The 22,640-nt window shown below is 36.2% G+C and overlaps 2 protein-coding genes and 1 non-coding gene across 3 annotated transcripts in view; 1 reads left to right on the top strand and 2 right to left on the bottom strand.

Annotated features, from left to right (window-relative positions):
* Positions 1-22,640, bottom strand: part of LOC112127422 — a 215,031-nt gene that overhangs the window by 187,155 nt on the left and 5,236 nt on the right. The gene's annotated exons all lie outside the window — the stretch shown is intronic.
* Positions 6,337-6,459, bottom strand: LOC112127423. Its single transcript, XR_002910562.1, has one exon. It is a non-coding gene; the product is annotated as a U5 spliceosomal RNA (small nuclear RNA).
* LOC106670567 (tetraspanin-9-like) lies at positions 12,784-13,595 on the top strand. The gene has a single exon (XM_014401035.1). It carries the CDS (start codon positions 12,890-12,892, stop codon positions 13,541-13,543), a length of 654 nt encoding a protein of 217 aa, XP_014256521.1. The 5' UTR covers positions 12,784-12,889; the 3' UTR covers positions 13,544-13,595.

The raw sequence follows: 22,640 nt of genomic DNA, 5'->3' as shown, positions 1-22,640 counted from the left end.
TTCTCGGTCAAAACACTGACACTATTGACAGCACTTTACCAAGAAGACATACGGCATGTGAAGCGTCGTTTAAGGCTTAGCTAAACTGGAAAGATAGCAACAAAATAATAAAAGACCACTCATGGCTCCAAGACACGACATGAACGGGATGTTTGAATTTAGTCAAAACTTTCAAATAAATCTAGGTACCAAACAAAGAATGGGAACGAGAGGGAAACACCTCCTTAAGAATGGCATCATATTTTGGTACATAGATCTTGTAAAACACAAGAAGGTCAGGGGCTAGAGTATTCTGTCCTGGAATTAAATATTCAGAACCCATGGGAAAATACACCAGTATGTTCCAAGCTGCAGGGCCGCTGGATTCGAACCAGGGACCTATACTTTACATGATGAACGTGCGAACGCAACCGTTGCGGCCAACTTCGCCCCCTAGAGTTTATTTACATTTAACAAAAATATTTTCTCACTTACATAATAAAATTATATATTTTATACTAATTGAGTATAACTAATGTTAAGTAAATAAAGTACTTCTCTAAATTGTATTCCGTGAAATTGTACCTACGGTCACTTAAAATTTGCGATTATATTGAATATTGAAATAAGACCTAAGAAGAGGTTTTTTATTCTTTTGTCGGTATCGCTAGAACCTTCTCTTCCTGTCGTTGCGATCTGTTTCAGTTTACTTCCAATTAAACCAACTTTTTGTCAACTTATTTTTTTTCAGTTTTTTTTTATTCTTCCCCCGAAAATCAAAATAATATTTTAATGTGATTAGTGACCGTTAATCGATAATTATTCAGAGATGCGGTCTGGTGTGATGTAGGTTTCAGAAAACCATTTTCTTTTTAGTGTCAACGTTTCGATCTTTATTGAGATCATCTTCAAGGCCTGGGATTTACAAACATTGTACATTTAACAAATACATTTAGGATGTGGAAAAGTGAATTTATACAATGCAAAAGATATATTTTTTTATATTCAATCGAAGTCACAATGTTTTGTGTAATTGTCCTACTCTTGCGTGTCGTGTTGAGAGTGCCAGTGTGATCTTTAACTCCGACTTTAACTTTATCCGATAACATCAAAATAGCTTTCAAAAATTATAAAACAATCCAAACACTTTTTTCCAACATTAAAGATCCCACTCCAATAACAAATAAATCTCACGTAATCTACAAGATCAACTGTTTAAACTGTCCGGCAACTTACGTCGGTCTTACATCCCAATATCTGGACAAGAGAGTAAAGCAACATATCTATGATTGCAAAAAACCCAAGCAAAATCCTACAGCACTCGCTACCCACCATTTTGAACACCAACACAATTTCGACTTCAAAAATCCAAAAATATTACATACAGAACAAAACAAACATAAACGTAATTTCTTAGAAATGGTTTATATCAACAGAGATAAACACAGCATCAATTACAGAACAGATACATGTAAACTCAGTCGCAGCTACGCCAATATCATTAATCAAATTCAATATAGATAACATACATATATCATTACATTACATTCCACACATCAAATACTTTTCACATAGTCTAATTTTCCAACAATTTAGCTTTCCTTTTCCTATTTATCCCTTTCTATATAATCCTGAAAGGATAATCTGGCCGAACCATTACCAACACATTTTTTCCCTTCGTCGGCTCTTTTCACCTCAAAGAAGCCGACGCCTTATACAAAAATGTCTTTTCTATACCGACTTCCTTCCCCACCCCTTCAAAATCCAACGTATATAAACATAAAACAGCAAAATCTCACTGGCACTCTCAACACGACACGCAAGAATGGCACAATTACACAGAAGACAAACACTTTGAGTGAGTAGAAATACTTTGATTGAATATAAAAAATATTTTTTGCATTGTATAAATTCACTTTTTTCCACATCCTACATGTATTTGTTAAATTTAAACAATGTTTGTAAATCCCAGGCCCTGAAGATGATCTCAATAAAGATCGAAACGTTGGCACGATAAAGAAAATGTTTTTCTGAAACCCACATTACATCAGACTGCATCTCACGATTTCTGAATAATAATATTTTAAATATTTGGCGCGATAAATACGATTTTACTTAAAAATCCTTCAAATATGCGTTATTGTTCAGATACGCAATTTTTCGCGGTATTCATCAAATATGCAAAAATATGCTATATAAAATTTAAATTACGGCTTCGTAGATACATGATTCGGATAGATAATTGATTTCCTCGGACGTATGTGGTGGCAAACAAAATATGCAACTGCATAAAAATCCGGTCTCTAATTATATCATATATTTCAATAAAATGCATGCTTTAGTTTAAAAAGTCAATCAAAACATTCACTCTTTTACGCACTCCAGTAGGCAGTATTGATTTTCATGGTTTCTTCCTTCTTCCGTTTCGCCCGATCAGGTTTGAGAAGAGTTTTGTCGGAGTTAGTGTGAAAAGTTTTGGAGAATGGAGTAATTTTGGTTCGAGGTATCTGCCAAGTCGATATATCAGGGACACTAAGGAGTTCTCGAAGTCTTTTTTTTTATAAATATGATGACTATTTTTTGATAACCAGATATTTATCAATTACATTAAAATTAATATTGATTGGGTGAAAGGGCTCTTAGTATTCATAAACTAACAACCAGCATGTATTTTAACCGAATATGTTTTTGCAAAGCTCTTCGGATAGTAAATGACTTATTACCAATTTTGTCTCCATTTTACACACCACATAGGATTTGACGATCCTATAAATGAACACTAATCAATACAATGAACAACTTATCAGAATAATTACATCATCTGGAAACAATGCATGTATTTGCCGGAAAATGTTAGTTTTTTTTTTTTTTGCCTTATGGTCTAGCATATTGGCCAAATCTCTAAACTTCATGTTTGAAATGTATACTTTTGTTGTGTTATATTACTATTTTATTTTGGGATAGAAGCTTAGAGAGAGAGGAAATTATTTTGGTATTGCGGGTAAAAGAGAGTATAACGGATATTGAGGTAGGAAGAGGGATATTATTAGAAATTAGAGCGTTGTAGAGGGACTCTCGGTTGATGGAGGTATTGGGACAGGCTAGTAAAATATGGTTGGAATCAGCTATGCACGAAGGGTCGCAGGAACAGAAAGGAGAGTCTAGGATATTTATTTTATAGAGGTGGGAGGGAAGACAATTGTGGTTTAGGCGAAGCCGAATTATAGAGGTGAGGGAATGGCGAGGACTATTGTAAGATCGGAACCAAGGGAAGGTAGGAATGTAGGTTGGATGAATTTATAAAATTTTCCTTTTGTGCTGGCGGAGTATTCGTTTTGCCAACGGAGCCTGCAATAACTGTTTATGTGGGCTCTAAGATCTCTAGGGGAGATAATGGAGCAGGGAATGCCAGCGGAGGCCGCAGATTTGGCCAGCCGGTCCGCTTCATCATTAAATTTGTTGTTGCTGTGGCCTTTAGTCCAAATTATGTGCACTACGGTGCCTCTATTGGTTAGTTGAATGGTGGTGTTAAATATATGAGATATTAAATTTGCTGTGTGCCGGTAAGGGATCGCGTAGCTGCCTGGTTCAATAACTGAATAAAATCAAAATAATTTCTAGGCTCATTCGTAAGAAGCAGATTATTCATTGAGCTTCTATATAGGTCCCAATTAGCTTTGGATGTAATCCAACCCTCGCGGGAAGGCGGAAATGCCCCTCAGCATCGCATCCTGTAGTATAATTGATTAAAATACAAAGATGGTCAGAGCCAAGAGCATGATCTAGGACCCTCCAAGAGCAATAGGGAGTGAGGGATGGGGAGGTGACAGAAATATCGAAAAATGTTAGTTACAAGAAAGTTTATTGGAGGAAGTTTTGATGGCACTGGACAATCTGACCTACTTTGATCAATCGTCAAGAAAGTAAACAGAGTAATATGGTACTGATAAATCTGATAAGCTATAATGTCAACTAAAAACTGAAATGTACACATAAAAACAAGAAACAATATATAGTTTTATAATCTATGAGGGCATTGCGGTGGGCTCATGATTTACTAACGTCCTGCATAGTCTTTAGCATGCTGCAATACATTTTCGCGGGGAAAACAAGATTCAAGCAAGAATAAAGTGTTTTGATCTTTATTGCAAGGTAAATAGATTAGACAAATAGATTAGAAGTTTTTTTTTGCCAAAGAAATTTTTTATTTAGCAATGATAATATTATTATCAGCCATATTTATTCAATGATAACGTAATTCACATTAACGAACAATAGTCTGTCTTACATATCACCAGCGTAGCGACATTTAAAGTATCGCTAAGTATTTGCAAATTTGGAAAAAAAGTAATCAAGCCCAGGTTGCTTAAGGGTACTTAAAGAGTATCGTAGCTGTGGCGCGATTCTTCGCTTCGAGACTTAATTACGTAGATGAAAGATCTAGTCGAAAAGATAAAAGTGATTGACTATTTTCAACCATTTTCTGCAGAGATGATGGACAACCTACCAGCTGAGCGTTAATCAGCTTTATAATCTCGCATTTAGTTGATGAAAATAAGGATTGTTTTCGTCTTATTTTCTGTACTGGGTCATTTGGTTGTAGATGATTATAATGAGAAGAAAATCGTGTCAAAATCTAGTAACCATTAAAAAAAAAAAAGGAAATTTCCCTACGATTCACTTTATCAGAATACAAATTCATCATTAGTCACTGCCCAGTAAAAGAAATTCCACCTTATCTCCTCAAACATTCTCTAAAACCTTCCAAAATTGTATTATTTTACCACCATTTACAACTCAGACCTTAAAATTACCTACTTCCCAATCCAATAGAAATGATAATCATGAAAACCATTCCCCAACCTTCTTACGTCATATAACGTCATCAGTTTGCTTCCATTACTTGTCGAAATTCTTAAAAAACTCCTTCTGAAACACCTATAACCCATCTTTGAAAACTCCAATGTCAACCCATTCCATTAATTCAAGTTCAGCCAACATCACTCTACGATTCAACAATGGCACAGGGTATAAAATTCGTCGCATCCTCCCTTGAGCCATAGGAATGGTGCTCAGGAACTTTTTTAGACGTGAGGCAAGCCTTTCCGTTCGGATCGAAAGGTACTTTCTAGGGCGAATCGGAACAAAGTTCTCCTCCATCAACTCTGCCTAACTGCGTATTTCGCAAGGCAAAATTTCTGTCCCATTCTTTATTCAGTATATACTGCAGATATTCCTATCAAACTTGATAAGTAGTTTCCTTCAAAAACTCCCAGAACTATCTCTCCCGTTTGGAAGAAGACCAAGAAATCGTGGATCAGACTCAACGAAACCAATACCATTCACCCTTCGCTGAATCACTTCTGTTTCAATGTACTCTACACATCTTTCCTTTTCCCAGCAGCCTTCGACACTTACATTACTCTTGAAACCGCCACAATCGATTCAAATGAAAATAACTGACGTCAAGTATAATGCAAACTTGTGACAACAGACTGAAACTCTCGCTCAAAAACATGTACCTTACGTGCCGAATCGAAACGTGAGGTTCAGCAAAGCGTCCCAACATCCAAACGATACATTCTATCAAATCCAAAATTCTTCGAACCATTACTCCAGCTTCTACTTCGCATCATTATCCTTATTATCCACAAATCCGTATCCTCGAACCCGCTAGAAGAAGATAAAGGCACTTCCGTAAAACCATGAACACTCATCCCAATCCCCTGGTTCAACCTTTCTTCCCAGACCCTTCAAAATCTTCTAGTAAGACCAATGGTCTCGCGATTTCCTTCCTACTGGGCAATGTGAGAGTGCTGAGATAGGAGTATAATTAATGGATTACATTCCACCCTTAGAATTTTTATTCTTTTTTTTACGAGGGTTTGCAAGAGCAGAGGTTATAGCTTTCGGGGTGCCGGTGTTTAAAAAAAAAAAAAAAAACATTTGTAAGTACATAAGAGGGCCGGTAGCCGAGTGGTCAAGGCATCAGACTCTCGGCTAATAGATCCCGCGGTCGTGGGTTCGATCCCCACTGTCGCCTCTGGACTTTTTCTGACGCTTAAGGGAACCGGTGGCCGCAATTGAAAGAAATTGACACGGCACTAATCAATGGAAGGGGCGGGATCGGAACTCAGCGACCCTGAATTTGGTTCCAACCCCCTTCAAAAATAAGTTTCTTCGATGGAAGAACACCGGTATAACGGGGGCTCAAGTTCACATTTGTGTAGCGAGCCGCCCAAAAAAAAGTCGGATTCGAATGCAGGGCCGCTGGATTCGAACCCGGGATCTTTACCTTACAGTGATGAGCGCCGTGTCAACGCCTAAACCTTTGCGACCACCGACGCCCATTTTTTCGGCCTCGTCTGACGACAAGGCAGTACAAAATATTTCATTACAAACTCATCAGTGAGTCCCCCTCCACGGAAATCTTTAGTAAAAGGCGAAAGATTTATTCGTTATGAAGGGAGACCAGAGTAGAATGTTATTATACAAAATCGTAAAGTCAATAAAGCTGCTTGTAGCTCTCTAGCGCTGTTGTAATATTGAAAAAAAAATAGACTTTGCTAAGAAACATATTGTAGTTTGCTCTTTCTTTGATAATTTTAACGAAAAGTTTATTTGCCGTCGTTACCTCTAATCGACCATTTATTTGGTCTGTACCTTTTATTTTCCGCCCTTTATTGTTTTACGAGGGTTTGCAAGAACAGAGGTTATGTCACCCTTCGTTGTGCCGGTGTTTTTGAAAAAAGCCCATTTGTATGTCAGGTTCGAATGCAGGGCCGCTGGATTCGAACCCGTGACCGTTACTTTACAGTGATGAGCGCCGTGTCAACGCCTAAACCATTGCGGCCACCAGAGTAGAATGTTATTATTCAAAATCGTAAAGACAATAAAGCAGCTTGTAGCTCTCTAGCGCTGTTGTAATATTGAAAAAAAAAAATAGACTTTGCTAAGAAACATATTGTAGTTTGCTCTTTCTTTGATAATTTTGACGAAAAGTTTGTTTACCGTTTGCCTCTAAACGACCATTTATTTGATCTGTATCTTTTATTTTCCGCCCTTTATTGTGCATATTCCATTTTTGTCTCGCGACGATGTTTATTCCATTTCCTAATGTGTGTTTTTTTTGTCAAATTTGTTAAATACATTTATTATTTTGTACGCTTCTACACCCTATGCATGCGGTTTGTTTCTGTAGTCGTTTTGCTTCCGATTTTTGGTTCACTGTTTTTTGTTTTCTGTGCGTTATTTATGTTTTATGTTTTAGACGTTTTACTTCATTTTTATACTTCTCGTTAATGGTACCGCTTTTAGTATGCCTGTCTATTACTTAAGTACTGTCATTTTCGAAGGGGATTGATTGAATTTTTATGTCTGTCCAATTGTAACCTGGCGGGGGTACATGGTGCCGGTTCGCGACGTTTTAAGACACAGGAATGTAGTACCTAAAATTTGCCCACAATTCCACTTTTTTTTAACCCCCATATTAAAAAACTTAAATTGAGGGCAAATTTTAATGTTTAGTAACTAGGGCCATTGTCTTGGGGCACGTGAGCTGGAACGGTTTAAATAAAAATTAACTTTTTATATCAAATACATAACTTTGTAGTATATAGTTTTTTCAATGTGTTATTCATGGTAAATGCTAATGTGTGGTGATTAGTGACCGTTGATCGATATTTATTTAGAAATCGTGAGATGTGGTCTGGTGTGATGTAGGTTTCAGAAAAACATTTTCTTTATCGTGCCAATGTTTCGATGTTTATTGAGCCTTGAAGATGATCTCAATAAAGATCGAAACGTTGGCACGATAAAGAAAATGTTTTCTGAAACCTACATCACACCAGACCGCATCTCACGATTTCTAAATAAATAAATGTTAATGATTGTAGTTTATATCGATTAGTCGAAAGTACAACCGAGTTCCACCGAACTTTTTCTTCCATTTTGTTGGAGACATTTTGGACTAACTAGATGTCTGTAAGTATGGCGTTAATTATCTCTCGAGGATCCCTCAATGTAGAAATAGGTTTAAAAACTTAATTTATATTTAAATTAAAAGGGAATTTAAAAGAAAAATGAACTGGTTGTGAAAATATATTTTAGAAAACGTCAACAATTTATTAAAATAGAAAATAAAATGAAAACCTTGCCAACAACATAAATTGGAAAAAACTTAACAAAATAAAAATGACATTTTAAAATGAAATTGAGCTAGTTCTATTATGTCTATTCTAAATTTAAAGAATAAAATAGACTTAATCCAGTCTTTACATAAACGCAAAAAAATAAAAATAACAAAAACATTTTTTTGGTTGGAGGCAAATATTGAAGGTTCTCCTTTTTGCTTCTTCCGATACTTCTATTTTTCCTTTTTTTTATGTATTCGGCTTGCGTTTAATTTCTCTCCTCGAAAGCTCGATCCGATCTGCCGGTTCTCCTCGTTTGTATGCCTCTTACGGGCTGGCGGGTATTTTCAAATTTTATCGTCATAAAACAAGAAAAACAATGAACACTATCCACACCAAATAACCCCTTCATTCTATTAAAAAATAAATAAATTGTACGCTTCGCGAAATTAATTAGTGTTTTCTAAGCAGATATTTTAGATATATTTCTATATATCAAATTATATGATGTATTAATGTACATATTGAGACAAAATGAGGTATGGACTATTTTTTAAATTTGTTCCATATGTTTAATTTATTTAAATTGTTATCTAGTGTAGTACTTAATAATGTCTTCTTAAAAAAAAAACTTTTTTAAATATTTGTCATCAATTCGCTGAAGATTTCAGAAGCATGCTGCAGTAGAAGACTTCATAGCCACAGTAGACGAATGAACGTAAGAATAAAGTGTGATAAAATTTAGCCCAACGACCGATAAATTCGTTAATATACCGCCAGACAGATTAAGTAATTAGCAAAATATGTTGCCAAAAGCTCATATTCTCGTCGTGATAAACGCCGTACTTGTAGTATTGTCTTTATCTATAATAGTAGTTGCTGCTCTACAAATTTTCAATGAGAATAAAACTGGTCCATTTATGAATGGTACCCTATATACAATTTGTATCACCACACTGGTAGTAGGGTCGGTGTTGCTGTGCATCGCTCTTTCTGGAATGTACGGAGCTCTGAATAGAAATAATTTCCTCCTGAAAATTTACGCGCACATGCTGTACATCGTTCTAGTCTTACAACTCACCCTATGCATACTGTGTTTCATCATGTCTTCGACAGTTGGTAAAGATATGGAGAAAAAACTAGAGGCGAAATTTAGTACTTACGCCGATTTCAAAAAAGAAATTGACTATTTACAAGAATCATTTCTTTGCTGCAGCCCATATGGAGTAAAGTCATGGAAAATGGAAAACCTCCCACCGTCTTGCTGCGGTTTGAAAGAAGGCTTCTGCGTAATCGAAAAAGCATTCAAAGAGTCATGTTTCGAAAGGTTAAAACGTTTCATCGAGGCCAAATTTTTCTCAATTGGTTCTATTTGTGTTTTCATCCTGGGTCTCGAGGTAGCTTGTATAGTCATGGCTACCTGCTTACGAACGAAACATAATTAACAATCGTAAAATGGCGAATGCGAAATCCATTTTGATTCGTATTATATTTATTATAATCTATCATGATTCAATCTTTGTTTTATTTGTTTTATCTTATTTTTTTACATCAGGTGTAAATTAATTGATAACAGAATATGCTTTTAAGGTAAGATATTTCAAGGTATTTCAACTATGAGGTTATACGAACCCGGTGTTAAAAAAAACAGTAAGACGGATTTGAATGCAGCATCGCTGGATTCGAACCAAGGATCGTTACCTTAAAGTCATGAGCGCCTTTCCAAGCCCTTAACCCTTTCTGACCTAATATTGTCTTAGAGACGAACTTCAACAATTTGTTATAAGGTTAGTGGGAAATCCCGTGAGTTTAATGATAGAGAGTTTAGATTGGCGCCAAATAAATTAATGTTCTCAATAAAAGGGCAGAAACAGAGCAGGAGTAACACTGCGCCCACCCTAAACTCATGGGATTATCCTGCTAACGTTGGCGGTGTTATGAAGGAACTTCGGGTAAAAAAGGTTTAAATTATAAGCTCGATATGAAATTTTTTTATAATTTGGGGTTTTTACATTTCTATGTGGTTTTTTAATTTCTACTTCATTTTTTCATTAAATTTTTTGGAAGTTTCGGGAATTCAAACTCATCATCAGCAGCTAATTTTAAAGCCATAAGTTTAACAATGCGTATTAGTATTTTACAACAGTTTATTACAAAGTTTACCTTATTTTTTAAATTAATTTTTAATTTTTTATTATATATAGTTTTTAAATATATATTACCATTTTTGTATTATTTTTAAAGAATTTAAAAAAATGAAATTTACTTGCCGGATTTACTTACCAACTAGCTTTATTTACAAATTGGAAGAATGCTACTTTATTATGGCGTTTTTAAACGATTTTTTAAATTTAGGAATCTAATTATTTGGTTATAATAATAATGATATTTATGTAGTTTGTTCAATTGATTGTAATGGATGTAATAAAATTAATATAGGACAAAAGATAAAAACCGACTAAGAAACTATAGTAATGATATAAAAAGTTAAAAAACATAGCCTTATCACAACAAGTAATCATTTCAAAACAATACCAAATTTTAAAAAACCCACGTATTTTAAATTTTGAAAAAAATTAAAGACAGATCTTAGAATGCGTTTATATTACATAAAATGGTGAAAAAAATTCTCAAACAAAAAACTGTTTACAACGAAATGTCCTTATTGTATTCGGATATTTAAAAAAAAGAAAATTAAAATAATACATAAGTAAAAATCACATGAATAAAAAATAAAAAATCCAACATTTTAATAATGGCGCAATCTTTTAAAACACACTGACAGGCAAAAAATCCATCCAATTTTGTTTGTTTTCTCAATAAAAAAAATTTCCGTTTAATTTCTCTCATTTTTTTACCAATAAATATTTGTTTATGCTATGTTTTAAATTGGGAATATGAATTAGAACTAAACACTCTTAATGCTTAATCCAAAACAAGGATAAAGGATTTTTGTAATGTTTTCTTTTTACGGAATTTAAAATGTGTGGTGATTAGTGACCGTTAATCGATATTTATTTAGAAATCGTGAGATGCCGTCTGGTGTGATGTAGGTTTCAGAAAAACATTTTCTTTATCGTGCCAACGTTTCGACCTTTATTGAGGTCATCTTCAGGGCTCAAAGTGTTTGTTTTCTGTGTAATTATGCCATTCTTGCGTGTCGTGTCGAGACTGACCGAGAGTGAAGATAATCTCAATAAAGATCGAAACGTTGCCACGATAAAGAAAATATTTTTCTGAAACCTACATCACACCAGACCGCATCTCAGGAATTCAAAATGTTTGAATTTTGAAGCAATAAACTGTTTAGTTTTCATCTTTGTTATCTTAATTTCAATTTTGAAACATCAAAATGCCACTTAGTGCTGAGGATGTTGTTCTTGGTGTAGCACTTATTATTCATAAAAATTATTTTATTCAAAGAAGATTTACGCAGCGGATTTCGAGTATTAAATACTTATCATCAGGCAGAAGATACAAACGCGTCTCGTGATAGGAATTGTAGAGAGAGAAAGGGACAGAGAGAGAGAGAGTGATAAACAGAGCGAGAGCGAGAGAGAGAGAGAGAGAGAGGGAGAGAGAGAGAAAGAGAGAGAGAGAGTGAGAGTGAGAGAGAGAGAGAGAAACATTCGGAGAGAGAGCGAGAGAGTGTATGTGTGAGGGAGAGGGAGAGGAAGAGAGAGAGAGAGTGAGAGAGGGAGAGGGAGAGGGAGAGGAAGAGAGAGAAAATGAGAAAATGAGAGGGAGAGAGGGAGAGAGAGTAATAAACAGAGCGAGAGAGAGAGCGAGAGAGAGAGAGAGAGAGAGTGGGTGTGTGAGGGAGAGGGCGAGGGAGAGGGTGAGGGTGAGGAAGAGTGAGAGAGAAACAGACAGAGAGAGAGAGCGAAAGAGCGTGTGTCTGTGTGTGAGGGACAGGGAGTGCAATAAAAACTAAACTCGCACAAACTTTCATTCAATCATTGAGCAAACTTCAATACTAATCCTAAACGGTCAAAATTATTACGCAATTCGTTTCGATCTTCTAGTCCCCCCCTTAAGCGGCCCATGGACGATCAATATTATTGCACAATATTTTGGGTTGTGCAATGTAATTGATCATGTGTAGACGATATGGAAAGTTTGTGCAACACATTGCATGATTGACTTAAAGTTGAAAATGTATTGTACAACCTGGAAAATATTGCACCGTCTGTTGGCATTATTGAGCAATATCAGTCAGTTTGTGAAGTAACAACAAGTGGTAAAATATTGCACAAACTTCAATATCGCCTTCAAACTATTCAAGTTCGTTGGACAAACAAAATTTTGTACAATATTATTGAACATTAAGTCAAATTATTGTGCAATCTATATTGTACAATAATATTGACCGTCTATGGGCCGCTTTAGTTTAAATTCAACACATCTCCTCGTTTTCAGGAAACTAGTATAAATACGTAGACTTTTTTGTCGTTTATGTCGCTTATTTCGAGTTTCAAAACTCCGGAAAAAACGTAGCGATGTAGTAAGAAGGCAATATTCGCCCGTGTCTTATTTAAAAGCTCTATGCAAAAACGTTTTTTTTTTGTACCAGCGATTTCGGCTCGGCTTTGGTGTGAAAATTATTTTTCGTCAATTTAACACAGATGTATTGCATTTGAATATTAAGCTTATTAAATAAAATCAATGTAGCCAGATGTTTTACAATCTATTTAATTTTAATTTCTTGTTCTTATAGGTATTTTATATTTTGGCTATAGTAATTTTTTTAGTTGCTAAATAAAGGCGGAAAAACGAATATGTGCTGGCCGAAGAAAATATTTTTATTGATCGTTAACTCAATTTGCGGATTTTTGGGTTTGGCCGTGATCGGATTCGGCATAAAGTTTGCATACGACGGAAACACGCTGGCACCGTTCATCCAACAGTACAGCGCTCACATAAGCATAGCTCTCATAGTAACTGGGATTTTTACGTTCGGCATATCGTCCATGGGATGTATTGGAGTCTTTAAGGAAGACGGTGCGTTATTAAAAATGTACGGTTGTGCCCTGATCGTCATCGTCGTGATCCAACTCCTCATTGGTATAATCGCGTTCTTCCTAGTCTCGGTGGTCAGGAATCACTTAAAAAGTGAGCTCAACAATCAATTCGAGCACTATAGCGATCACAAAAACGAAATCGACAAAATTCAACAGCTTCTTCTCTGCTGTAGTGCTTTCGGCCTCAAGAAATGGGATATTGACAAACTGCCGCCTACGTGTTGCGGAAAGGTAACCGGCGAATGCCCAGCCGACGATGCTTTTACTAGTAACTGTTTTGACAAGATAGAAGCACAGGTAAAAACGAATTTACATACAACAGGCATTCTTTGTTTATGTTTCCTCGTCTTTGAAATTACTTGCATAGTGTTTGCATTCTGCATTTCCTCAAGCTACCATTCTGCGAAATAGCGAAACGTTGAAAATCTTATAAGCATAATAAACGTCAACGTCTTCTACAAGAGTTTTATTTTTATTTATTTTTTTTGGGGGGGGTTTACGCTGGCATATTACCCATGATGTTTTCTATTTTAATTTTACTGTCAAGCGGGATCGTGGGCACGGTCCCTCGGCGAAAAACCCCGCCCCCGACCACAACCCCCCGCAAGGGCATGAGACGAGGAAGACCCGTATGGTTTTTCGCTTTCGGCTATTTGTTCAGTGGTGTCCTTGGATGACGTGGATAAAAACCAATAACATCGAGATGATTTTGGAAAAGTCCACGTCCTCGAGGAAACTGCGGCTATCTCGCCCTGTCTCCCCCGTCCACCCCAACGGGATCGGCCGACCAGGACCAGGCCCCCGCCGCGCGCCCGCACTCACTCAGCTCAATCATTTCTAAATTTTAATGGTTGAAGATAATCAAAAAGTAACATTTATCGACTTTAGAAATTTATAGATTATGTTGAATGCTGGATTGTTGCTTATTAGAACAGATTCTAAGTTTATAGGTTTGGGAACGTTTGGGACTTTGCTAAGATTTTTTTAGCAGTTTATCTCTTTCATTTTCGTATTCTGGGTATTCTAAAATTATGTGGGAAGGATTTGAAGGGCAATCGCATGTGGGACAGTTCGGAGACGATGCCAACCCTTTTGAACAATGATTTAAAACATGGCGAATCAAACTCAACACCACAAAATTCAATAATATGAACTTCACTTCCACCTAACTACGCTTTTATGTACCTATGCATAATTATCTCCAATTTATTGAATTACCTCTCCCTACTTCCTTCTGTACACGTCATCCGCTACCTCGGGTTGAGTCAACTATCAAGAATTGGAATGACTTAAAAGGACAGGAGAATTGAACCAACGGGACTGATTACTTCAAATACTACTAAGGACTCTTACACAACTCGATACTCTAACCAACGTACTGCATAAAGCCATGGGGTTCAGCCAAACGTTCTAATTTCCGGAGAATACAGACCGTAAAATCACCAATCTTTGGGTCCTTTGTCAACGCCCTGTTTTATGCTTTCAACAACATCATACCAATTATAATTGTAAATAATAGACGTTACAAGATCCAGCTATCAAAATTTCCACGCTAACCTGCAATTCCACTCTAATCCTCAAGTACAACAGCTTTCCTCCCGTACTATTTTCAACAACCCCGTCGACATCAAAAAAGACCAGCTCCGTGACTTGCCCTCAGAAAGCGCAGAAAGTAATTATGGTTAATCAGTAATTTACGAGCGATATCACTGAATAGCTTCTCGAGTCGATTTATTATATTATCTCTGTGCGATGTATATAACTTATTGGGCCTCGCACCGATTATTGCCCAATTTAAAAGATTGCGATAATTTTTACAAATGTTTTCAGTAAATAACGTAATCCTGTCATACAGGAGGGCTTACTGTAATGTATTAGTTGAAATTGTTAAGCATGCAAGTCATCATACTCACCATTGGACTGCTTTTAAAAAAAATACTCAGATTACATAGGAGTTAGATGCCCATTGATCGTGTATTGTAACTTTAAAAAACAAAAAATGATAAAAGTATGAACTTTTTTAAAAAGTATTTAAGGTATTGGTTGAGATGAAAAAGTCAGTGTCACGAGCGGGATTCGAACCCACGATCTTCGGCCAGATACGCCGCTGCTCTACCACTTGAGCTATCGTGACCTCGATTCACTCGGACGCCAACTTCCCATCTCAAACGCACCTTTTGAATTTTCCCTCCTTTCTGTGAATTTATTTAAGTGAATTTAATGATTTAAAATGAAGTATACTTCACTAAAGCTCTCCGTGGCCATTTGTGCCGATCCACTCGGACACTAACTTCCCATCTCAACCCCACTTTTTTTTTTTTTTTTCCCCTATTTTGTTTTTAACTTATTAAATTCACTAGTTTCCATGGTCCACTTGACCAAACAATACCTTTCAATTATTTAATCTGGTATTGGTTGAAAAATGGCAAAAAGGAGGGAAAATTTAAAAGGTGAGGTTGAGATGGGAAGTTGGCGTCCGAGTGAATCGAGGTCACGATAGCTCAAGTGGTAGAGCAGCGGCGTATTTACCTGAAGGTCGTGGGTTCGAATACACACTGACTTTTTTATCCCAACCAAAACCTTAATTAAAAATTAATTAATTGAAAAGAATTAATTATTAAGTTCGTGGGTTCGAATCCCGCTCGTGACACTGACTTTTTTATCTCAACCAATACCTTAAATACTGATTACTTTAAAGGTATTATTTGGTCAAGCGGGCCACGAAACTAGTGAATTTTTTTAAAAAGATTTGTTGGTAATAGAAAAATAATTAACTTTGTTATACTCCCTCCAATAGTGAATTTTACTTAGGGGTAATTTTTTTTAAATCTCCATTTATTATTATTTTAGAGGATGAAAGCTTTTACAAAAACGTACACTTTCTTTTTTTATTTCAACATTTTCGATTTTAAATTGCATTAAATTTCCTCTTGAGATCGCTTGACGATTGTTTTCGAGTTGTAATATAGCGGTTTTCAATAAATGGCTCCTCGTTCATAACAGTATCGATACGTGACTCACTGTTTTCTGGGCGCCCAGTATTATCATTTATCACATATCCAAAATTAACGATTAAACAATGCCTCAGAAAAGTTAAAATTACAGTTTCCGAAACAAATTAAACAACTTTCTACTGTACATGCGATTTTACCCGTGAAAATTGTCTCTAACAGATATCCAGGTTGAGATAAAAATATCAGCTAACACAACCGATTACCGAATAAATAAAGAACTGTTTGATTTTTGTTATTCTAACAACTTTTAAAACTAGTCTGGAACTGTTATCTCAGATGGGTCCCAGGTCAATTGGTAATTCGGGCAACGAGGCAGATGGCATACTAGCAAAAAAACCTGGGAGAAACACAATGATGATATAAATAATAGCAACATTACAAAACAACTGGAATGTTTGGGTAACTGAAGAAAACAACAAATACTGGGATCATTTGTCAGGCATAAATCAAACGAAAAGACTTGTCGCAAAAGCAATCATAGAAAAATAAGTTCCTTGTCAAAAAACAAACATCCTAACAGTATATTTACAAAACACGTTCCTTAAAATAGCACTTAAAAATAGGATAATCTACAAATGACCAATGCCGACTATGTTTGGAGGAAACAACTAATAATAAGTAAACGGTTGCTAGGAAAGACATTTGTAGGCAGATGTTCCCATCTTTACTCATAGGTGTTGAGACCCATGAGGATCTTTAACGTCCGGGCTTATCTCCAGGGGACTTCTCAGACGCCTAGTGTTCTCGAAAGAACACCAGGAAGATTTTACATGCATGGACTTGTCACATCCCTTGGCTAGCGAGGTGGTGCAATACTAACCAAGTTCAGAAGTGCCTAAAAAATCACATCCATACATGTGCCTTAAAAAAAGTCAGTTTTGTGGTTTCCAGCAGCCTTTTAGCCATGCCTTTCACCACCCCGGGAGAGATACAGAAGGCTCTCTATCTCCAGCTCCGGTTGGCCGGTACCCTCCAGCTAAGGTACAATTTGTTTACAAACCACGACCACCACGAGTCCAACCTCAATTAGAGGAGCCACTTGGATACTCCACTCGTGGTTCAGTATTATTGTAAGGTGGGACTGATCGCCCACCCGGGAAGTCATAGAACTCCCTACTGATGCACTCGTTTCCCTGATGGGTACGGGTTCGGTAACCCAGCCATTTGTGGACAATGAAATCCTCAATAACACATCCTTGAGATTATGTACTTAAAGTACAGTAATTAAAGATAGGAAAATCTTCCAGAAAGATCAGTCACAGCGTTCGGCAGGTAAAGTTAGAGTTAAGACGAAACTCCTGGTTATAAACCAAAGCGCTCAGCGTTGTGGTTCTCAATCAAATTTGGATATTTAGCCGTACTTCAGAAATTTCAGCGATTTCATTATAAAAAAATTATTTGCCTAGCCATAACCTAAAATTTCAATGCTGTAACTGCCATATCATCTCTATTTTCATTACTCCCTCCTTTCATATAAAGTACTGCTTCGTGTCCTTCCAGATTTAGTTTTCCCAGAATTATTACGCTTCGTGTAATAGAAAGGGAAAAATCTTTTGGCTCAAAGTGTGATATCACAGTCCCAAAAACAGTCTTGTCATTTCCGAGGAACCTCAGGACATTGGTGTTCATTGAGTTCTGTACTAACACCTCTCTCATCTAAGCTAAGTACTATCGATACAAATAAAATATGAATGGAAAAATATGATTGATAGGTAAGAATATAATGCTCTATATATAATATATATCGGGTTGTCCGGAAAATAATGCAGGATTTTAAGTTTTCATTAAAAAAAATCTATATAAAATATTCTGTTTACGTTTACAGGATTACTCATTTGTATGAATGCCAACACTTATTAATCCTCTTCCAAATGATATTGTTTGTTTACCTCTGTAGCATTCCGCTACTTGGAAATAATTCAGTCATCCTTATAATGTCAAAGCGAGAATTTCGTACGATTTTCTTTTACGAGTTTAAACTCGGCCGAAGCGGAGCCCAAACGGCTAGAAACATTAACCAAGTCTGGGGCGAGGGTTGTGTTAATGAGTGCACTGTGCAAAGGTGGTTTAAAAAATTTCGGGAGGGAGATTTCAGCCTTGAAGATGAAGAAGGTCGTGGAAGGCCTTCCTCTCTTAATGATGATGTTCTGCGATCAGTGGTGGAAGAAAACCCCAAAACAACTGTTCGAGAACTTGCAGAGCAACTCAAAGTCAGTAAAACGACCGTCGCTGACCACCTCAAGGCGATTGGAAAAGTGAAAAAACTCGAAAATTGGGTTCCACACTCATTAAACGATCGCCAAAAAATCAGCGCTTTGATGTTTGTGCATCACTTCTTTGTCGAAACAAAAATGACCCATTTCTGGCCAGAATTGTTACATGTGACGAAAAGTGGATTCTCTACGATAACACTAGACGTTCTGGACAGTGGCTCGACAAAGGAGAAGCTCCAAAGCCCCCAACTCATCAAAAAAAGGTAATGGTTACGGTATGGTGGGCTTCATTTGGTTTAATACACTACAGCTTCTTAAATCCTGGCGAAACCATCAATGCTGAATCATACTGTAACCAAATTAATACCATGCATCAGAAATTGGCAGTAATGAAGCCCTCTTTGGTCAATCGGAAAGGGCCCATTTTGTTGCATGACAACGCTCGACCACATGTGTCACGTGTAACGTCACAAAAATTATTGGAGCTTGGCTATGAAACTTTGCCTCACCCACCCTACTCTCCGGACCTCTCGCCTACTGACTACCATTTTTTTAGACAGCTGGACCACTACTTACAACACATAATATTCAAAAATCAAACGGAACTGGAAAATGCATTTATTGACTTTATCAATTCTAAAAATTCTGAATTCTACTCAGACGGAATTAATAAGTTACCAACACGTTGGGAGAAATGTATTGAGAGTATGGGAAATTATTTTGATTAAAGAACATTGCTTTAAAGTAACTAGTTTCTTTTTTTTTGTTTAATACCAAAATCCTGCATTATTTTCCGGACAACCCAATAAAACTTGAACCTGGTTTGTTTATGATAGTTTCCCAAAATCCAGAGCGATACGTTATTGTCTATAAATTGCCAGCGAACAAATTTCAACATCAAAGTTCTATACTTTAATTAATTTAATACTTTAAATTTAAAATTTAAATTGTAAGCCGTGTCTATAGAATTACCCTAATGTTTAAACGTGTTCCCTTTGCCATTGAAACGTTCGATAAGATTCTTATCAATTCTCAGTTCGTTCACACTCTGGAAGTTCAGAGTCACTTCGCAAGGAAAACAGGACGAAGGAAAGAATTCGCTCATTTTTAAACTCACCAGTCTGATGTAGTTGAATCAAGCGACGCGCTTAGAGATGAAGTTGTCAAGCAAGTTGTTAAGGCACTGGCTGTCAGCTAAGTTCCCGCATCGATTTTTGTTTTAAACTATATATGCACTATATATGATACACCAATCAATCTCGCAATTATTATTTAGTTATAAGCATTGTTCTTTGTTAGTTTTGCTACAGATTACGGTTTTTTTAAAAATATTTGTTTATGTTTTCTCATGTAACAAACTCAACAGACGTTAAGCCATTGCTTTAAAACATCTAAAATGTGTTATTTTCTTTTGTAATCTTTTAAAACCAGCCAAAAAAAATTTTCGTATAAAATTTCATATTTACGGGGTTGAAGTGATGTCGAATTGTTTATTTACAAAACAAATTTTTTGGTGTACTGTAATAAAAGTTCGTACGTATTATTTTATTATCCTAGCCTGAACAACAAAGCCAGAAAACCATATTTTAACAAAATTACATAAATTATTTTAAATGCTTTTTTACCTATAATACCAAAAATGTATCAGATTAATACCGTTGAGACACGTAAATAAAACAGAAACCCACCATTGAATATATAATGTAAATTGCTTAATTTTTTCTCAGCTCGTAGCAAGTACATAGAAAGTTTCATTGAAATTTCCCTCGTCCGTAGCATCCCTTAGAAAATATGAAAGTATATACTATTTAATATCCAACGTAATTAAAACTATACAATCTATAGTATAGAGGGAGTATAAAAAAAGTCAGTATGCATGGGGTAGTATTGAAGGTAGGTACGAAAATAATAATGTGCCCGTGACCGATACAAATCGATTTTCCACGTATACTTTATATTATCTATACTGCTGACCTACCTGGACACTATTTTCAATTTATTAAATTAACAACTCTCCATCTCAACTTACAACCTCGAATTTTCCCTCTTTTTTGCCATTTTTCAATGTCGCGTAATCAGGATTCGATTCTCGGCGACATATGAGGTGGCCATGAGATGGGGAGTTGGTGTCCAAGTTGATCGAAGTCACGATAGCTCAAGTGGTAGAGCAGCGGCGTATTGAGCCGGAGGTCGTGGGTTCGAATCCCACCCCTGGCACTGGCTTTTTCGTTTCAACCAAAACCTTACATAAAACGATTAATTAATTGAAAGAAGTAATTTGGTTCATAGTCCACTAAATATAATAGATTCCAACTAATTTTAAGGCGAAATTTCGGCACCAGTACAAAAGTTGATCTATTTTTGTTTATTAGTTACACTTAATGGCTGTTTTATGTATAAATTGCAATTATTATGGTACAAGTAGTCTACAATGTGGGAACTCAACTTCTAAATAAGCCAAAAAATATTAATACAATACAACTGTCCAAATATAAAAGCCAAGAAGTAAAATTTATTCAAATTTACATACTTGTATGGAAGAAGAAATTTAAACAGGTTTTCTGGCTGATAAGGTGGCAAAGTCGAAATATACAATGATTTAAAACGAGCGCTGAATCTTTTTTTACGAAAATTGGAGATAATCAATAGTCAGCGACCATTTGCCAAGATCCTCCCTTGAATCTTCAGCGTTATTATGACGAAATGGGTAGGAAAAAACCAGATCGGATCACATTTTTTTTCCTTTCAGACGATAATTTCTACCCTCAAAAAGGCCACTTTCATTCATTTCTGCGCGTTTTAGAAATAGGACACTTTATAACCGGAAAAAAACTCGTCTGTTCGGGACCCTTTTCGAGGGTAAGAAATGGAAAAGGCCGATCTACGGATCCACCTGTACCCAAGATCATAGATGTGCCCACGCGTTCACCCACCACAAAAAAAAAACCCTTGAAATAATAGCAATGATATACCACTATTGTCCTAATTAACTCGAAAAAAGTTCTACTTCAATGCATGTTAACGCTTTTTAAAAATTAATAGGGGCGATACCACAATTTTGGCTTCTCGCTCGAATCCTTTCCAAGTTACCTCCGGCATCCAGGAACACCTTGAGCTTAGACTAGTGCAGAAAGTGAAGGATAAGACTGAATGAAGAAAAGTTCACATTGAACTAACAGTTTTGCCTTCCATATCAACAATAACGAGATACCGAGTTTTATTAAAGTCAAAGGACTATACCTAGACAGCAGACTGACGTGTTATCCTTACAAAAGACTTAAAAGACAACACCTTATCAGAAGATTTGGACAAATACGAAGGGTGCATTCTCAATGACTCAAAACTAAACTAACCTTGCACAAGACTTAAACTGCTACAACTTTGGACATACGGATTGGGACTGAGGGGTTCTGTTAAGCTATCCAATACCCAATGCATCCACTCCTTCCAAACAAATGTTCTTAGACAAATCGTCAAAGTTTCTTACTTACCCACAACGACCTGAACATTCATTTTGCCATCGAACCGATCCTATCCCGATTCCAAAAATTTCACAACCCTTCTAATCGCCTTAATCGACGTTGGCCTCAAGACGTCCTAGCCACTTAATTCCTCACCAGTGCCAGCATTGGCTGGTTTCTCATGGCATGTGTCCTCAGGGCGCAGCGATAGCATTAGTAGTGCTGTGACCGTGTGAAAAAACAAACTGATTAGCTCTTAACGTGTTGTATTACAAAACAAGGCTAAAGTTAAATGGATGTGTTTATAGGAATTCCTGAATGGATACATAATATATAGCATAGCATAATGTGGTGATTAGTGACCGTTAGTTTATAATTATTCAGAAATCGAGAGATGCGGTCTGGTTTGATGTAGGTTTCAGAAAAACATTTTCTTTATCGTGCCAACGTTTCGATCTTTATTAGATCATCTTCAGGGCCTGGATGTTACACGACACGCAAGAATGACACACTTACGCAGAAAACAACACAGTTTGAGTGAGGAAATACTTTGATTGAATATAAAAATATATTATTTTGCATTGTATAAATTCAATTTTTTCCATATCATACATGTATTTGTTAAATTTAAACAAGGTTTGTAAATCCCAGGTCCTGAAGATGATCTCAATAAAGATTGAAACGTTGGTACGATAAAGAAAATGTTTTTCTGAAACCTATATCACACCAGACCGCATCTCACGATTTCTGAGTACTATATATGTATTACATTTTAGGAAACTTAAAATAATTGCTTACCCTTATTTTTTTTAATAAGTAA

The sequence above is a fragment of the Cimex lectularius genome, unplaced genomic scaffold (assembly GCF_000648675.2).
Source record: "Cimex lectularius strain Harlan isolate CLEC.00 unplaced genomic scaffold, Clec_2.1 scaffold254, whole genome shotgun sequence".
In the NCBI taxonomy this organism is placed as follows: domain Eukaryota; kingdom Metazoa; phylum Arthropoda; class Insecta; order Hemiptera; family Cimicidae; genus Cimex; species Cimex lectularius.
The sequence above is the reverse complement of the archived record's forward strand: the minus strand, read 5'-3'. Positions and strand labels throughout refer to the sequence as shown.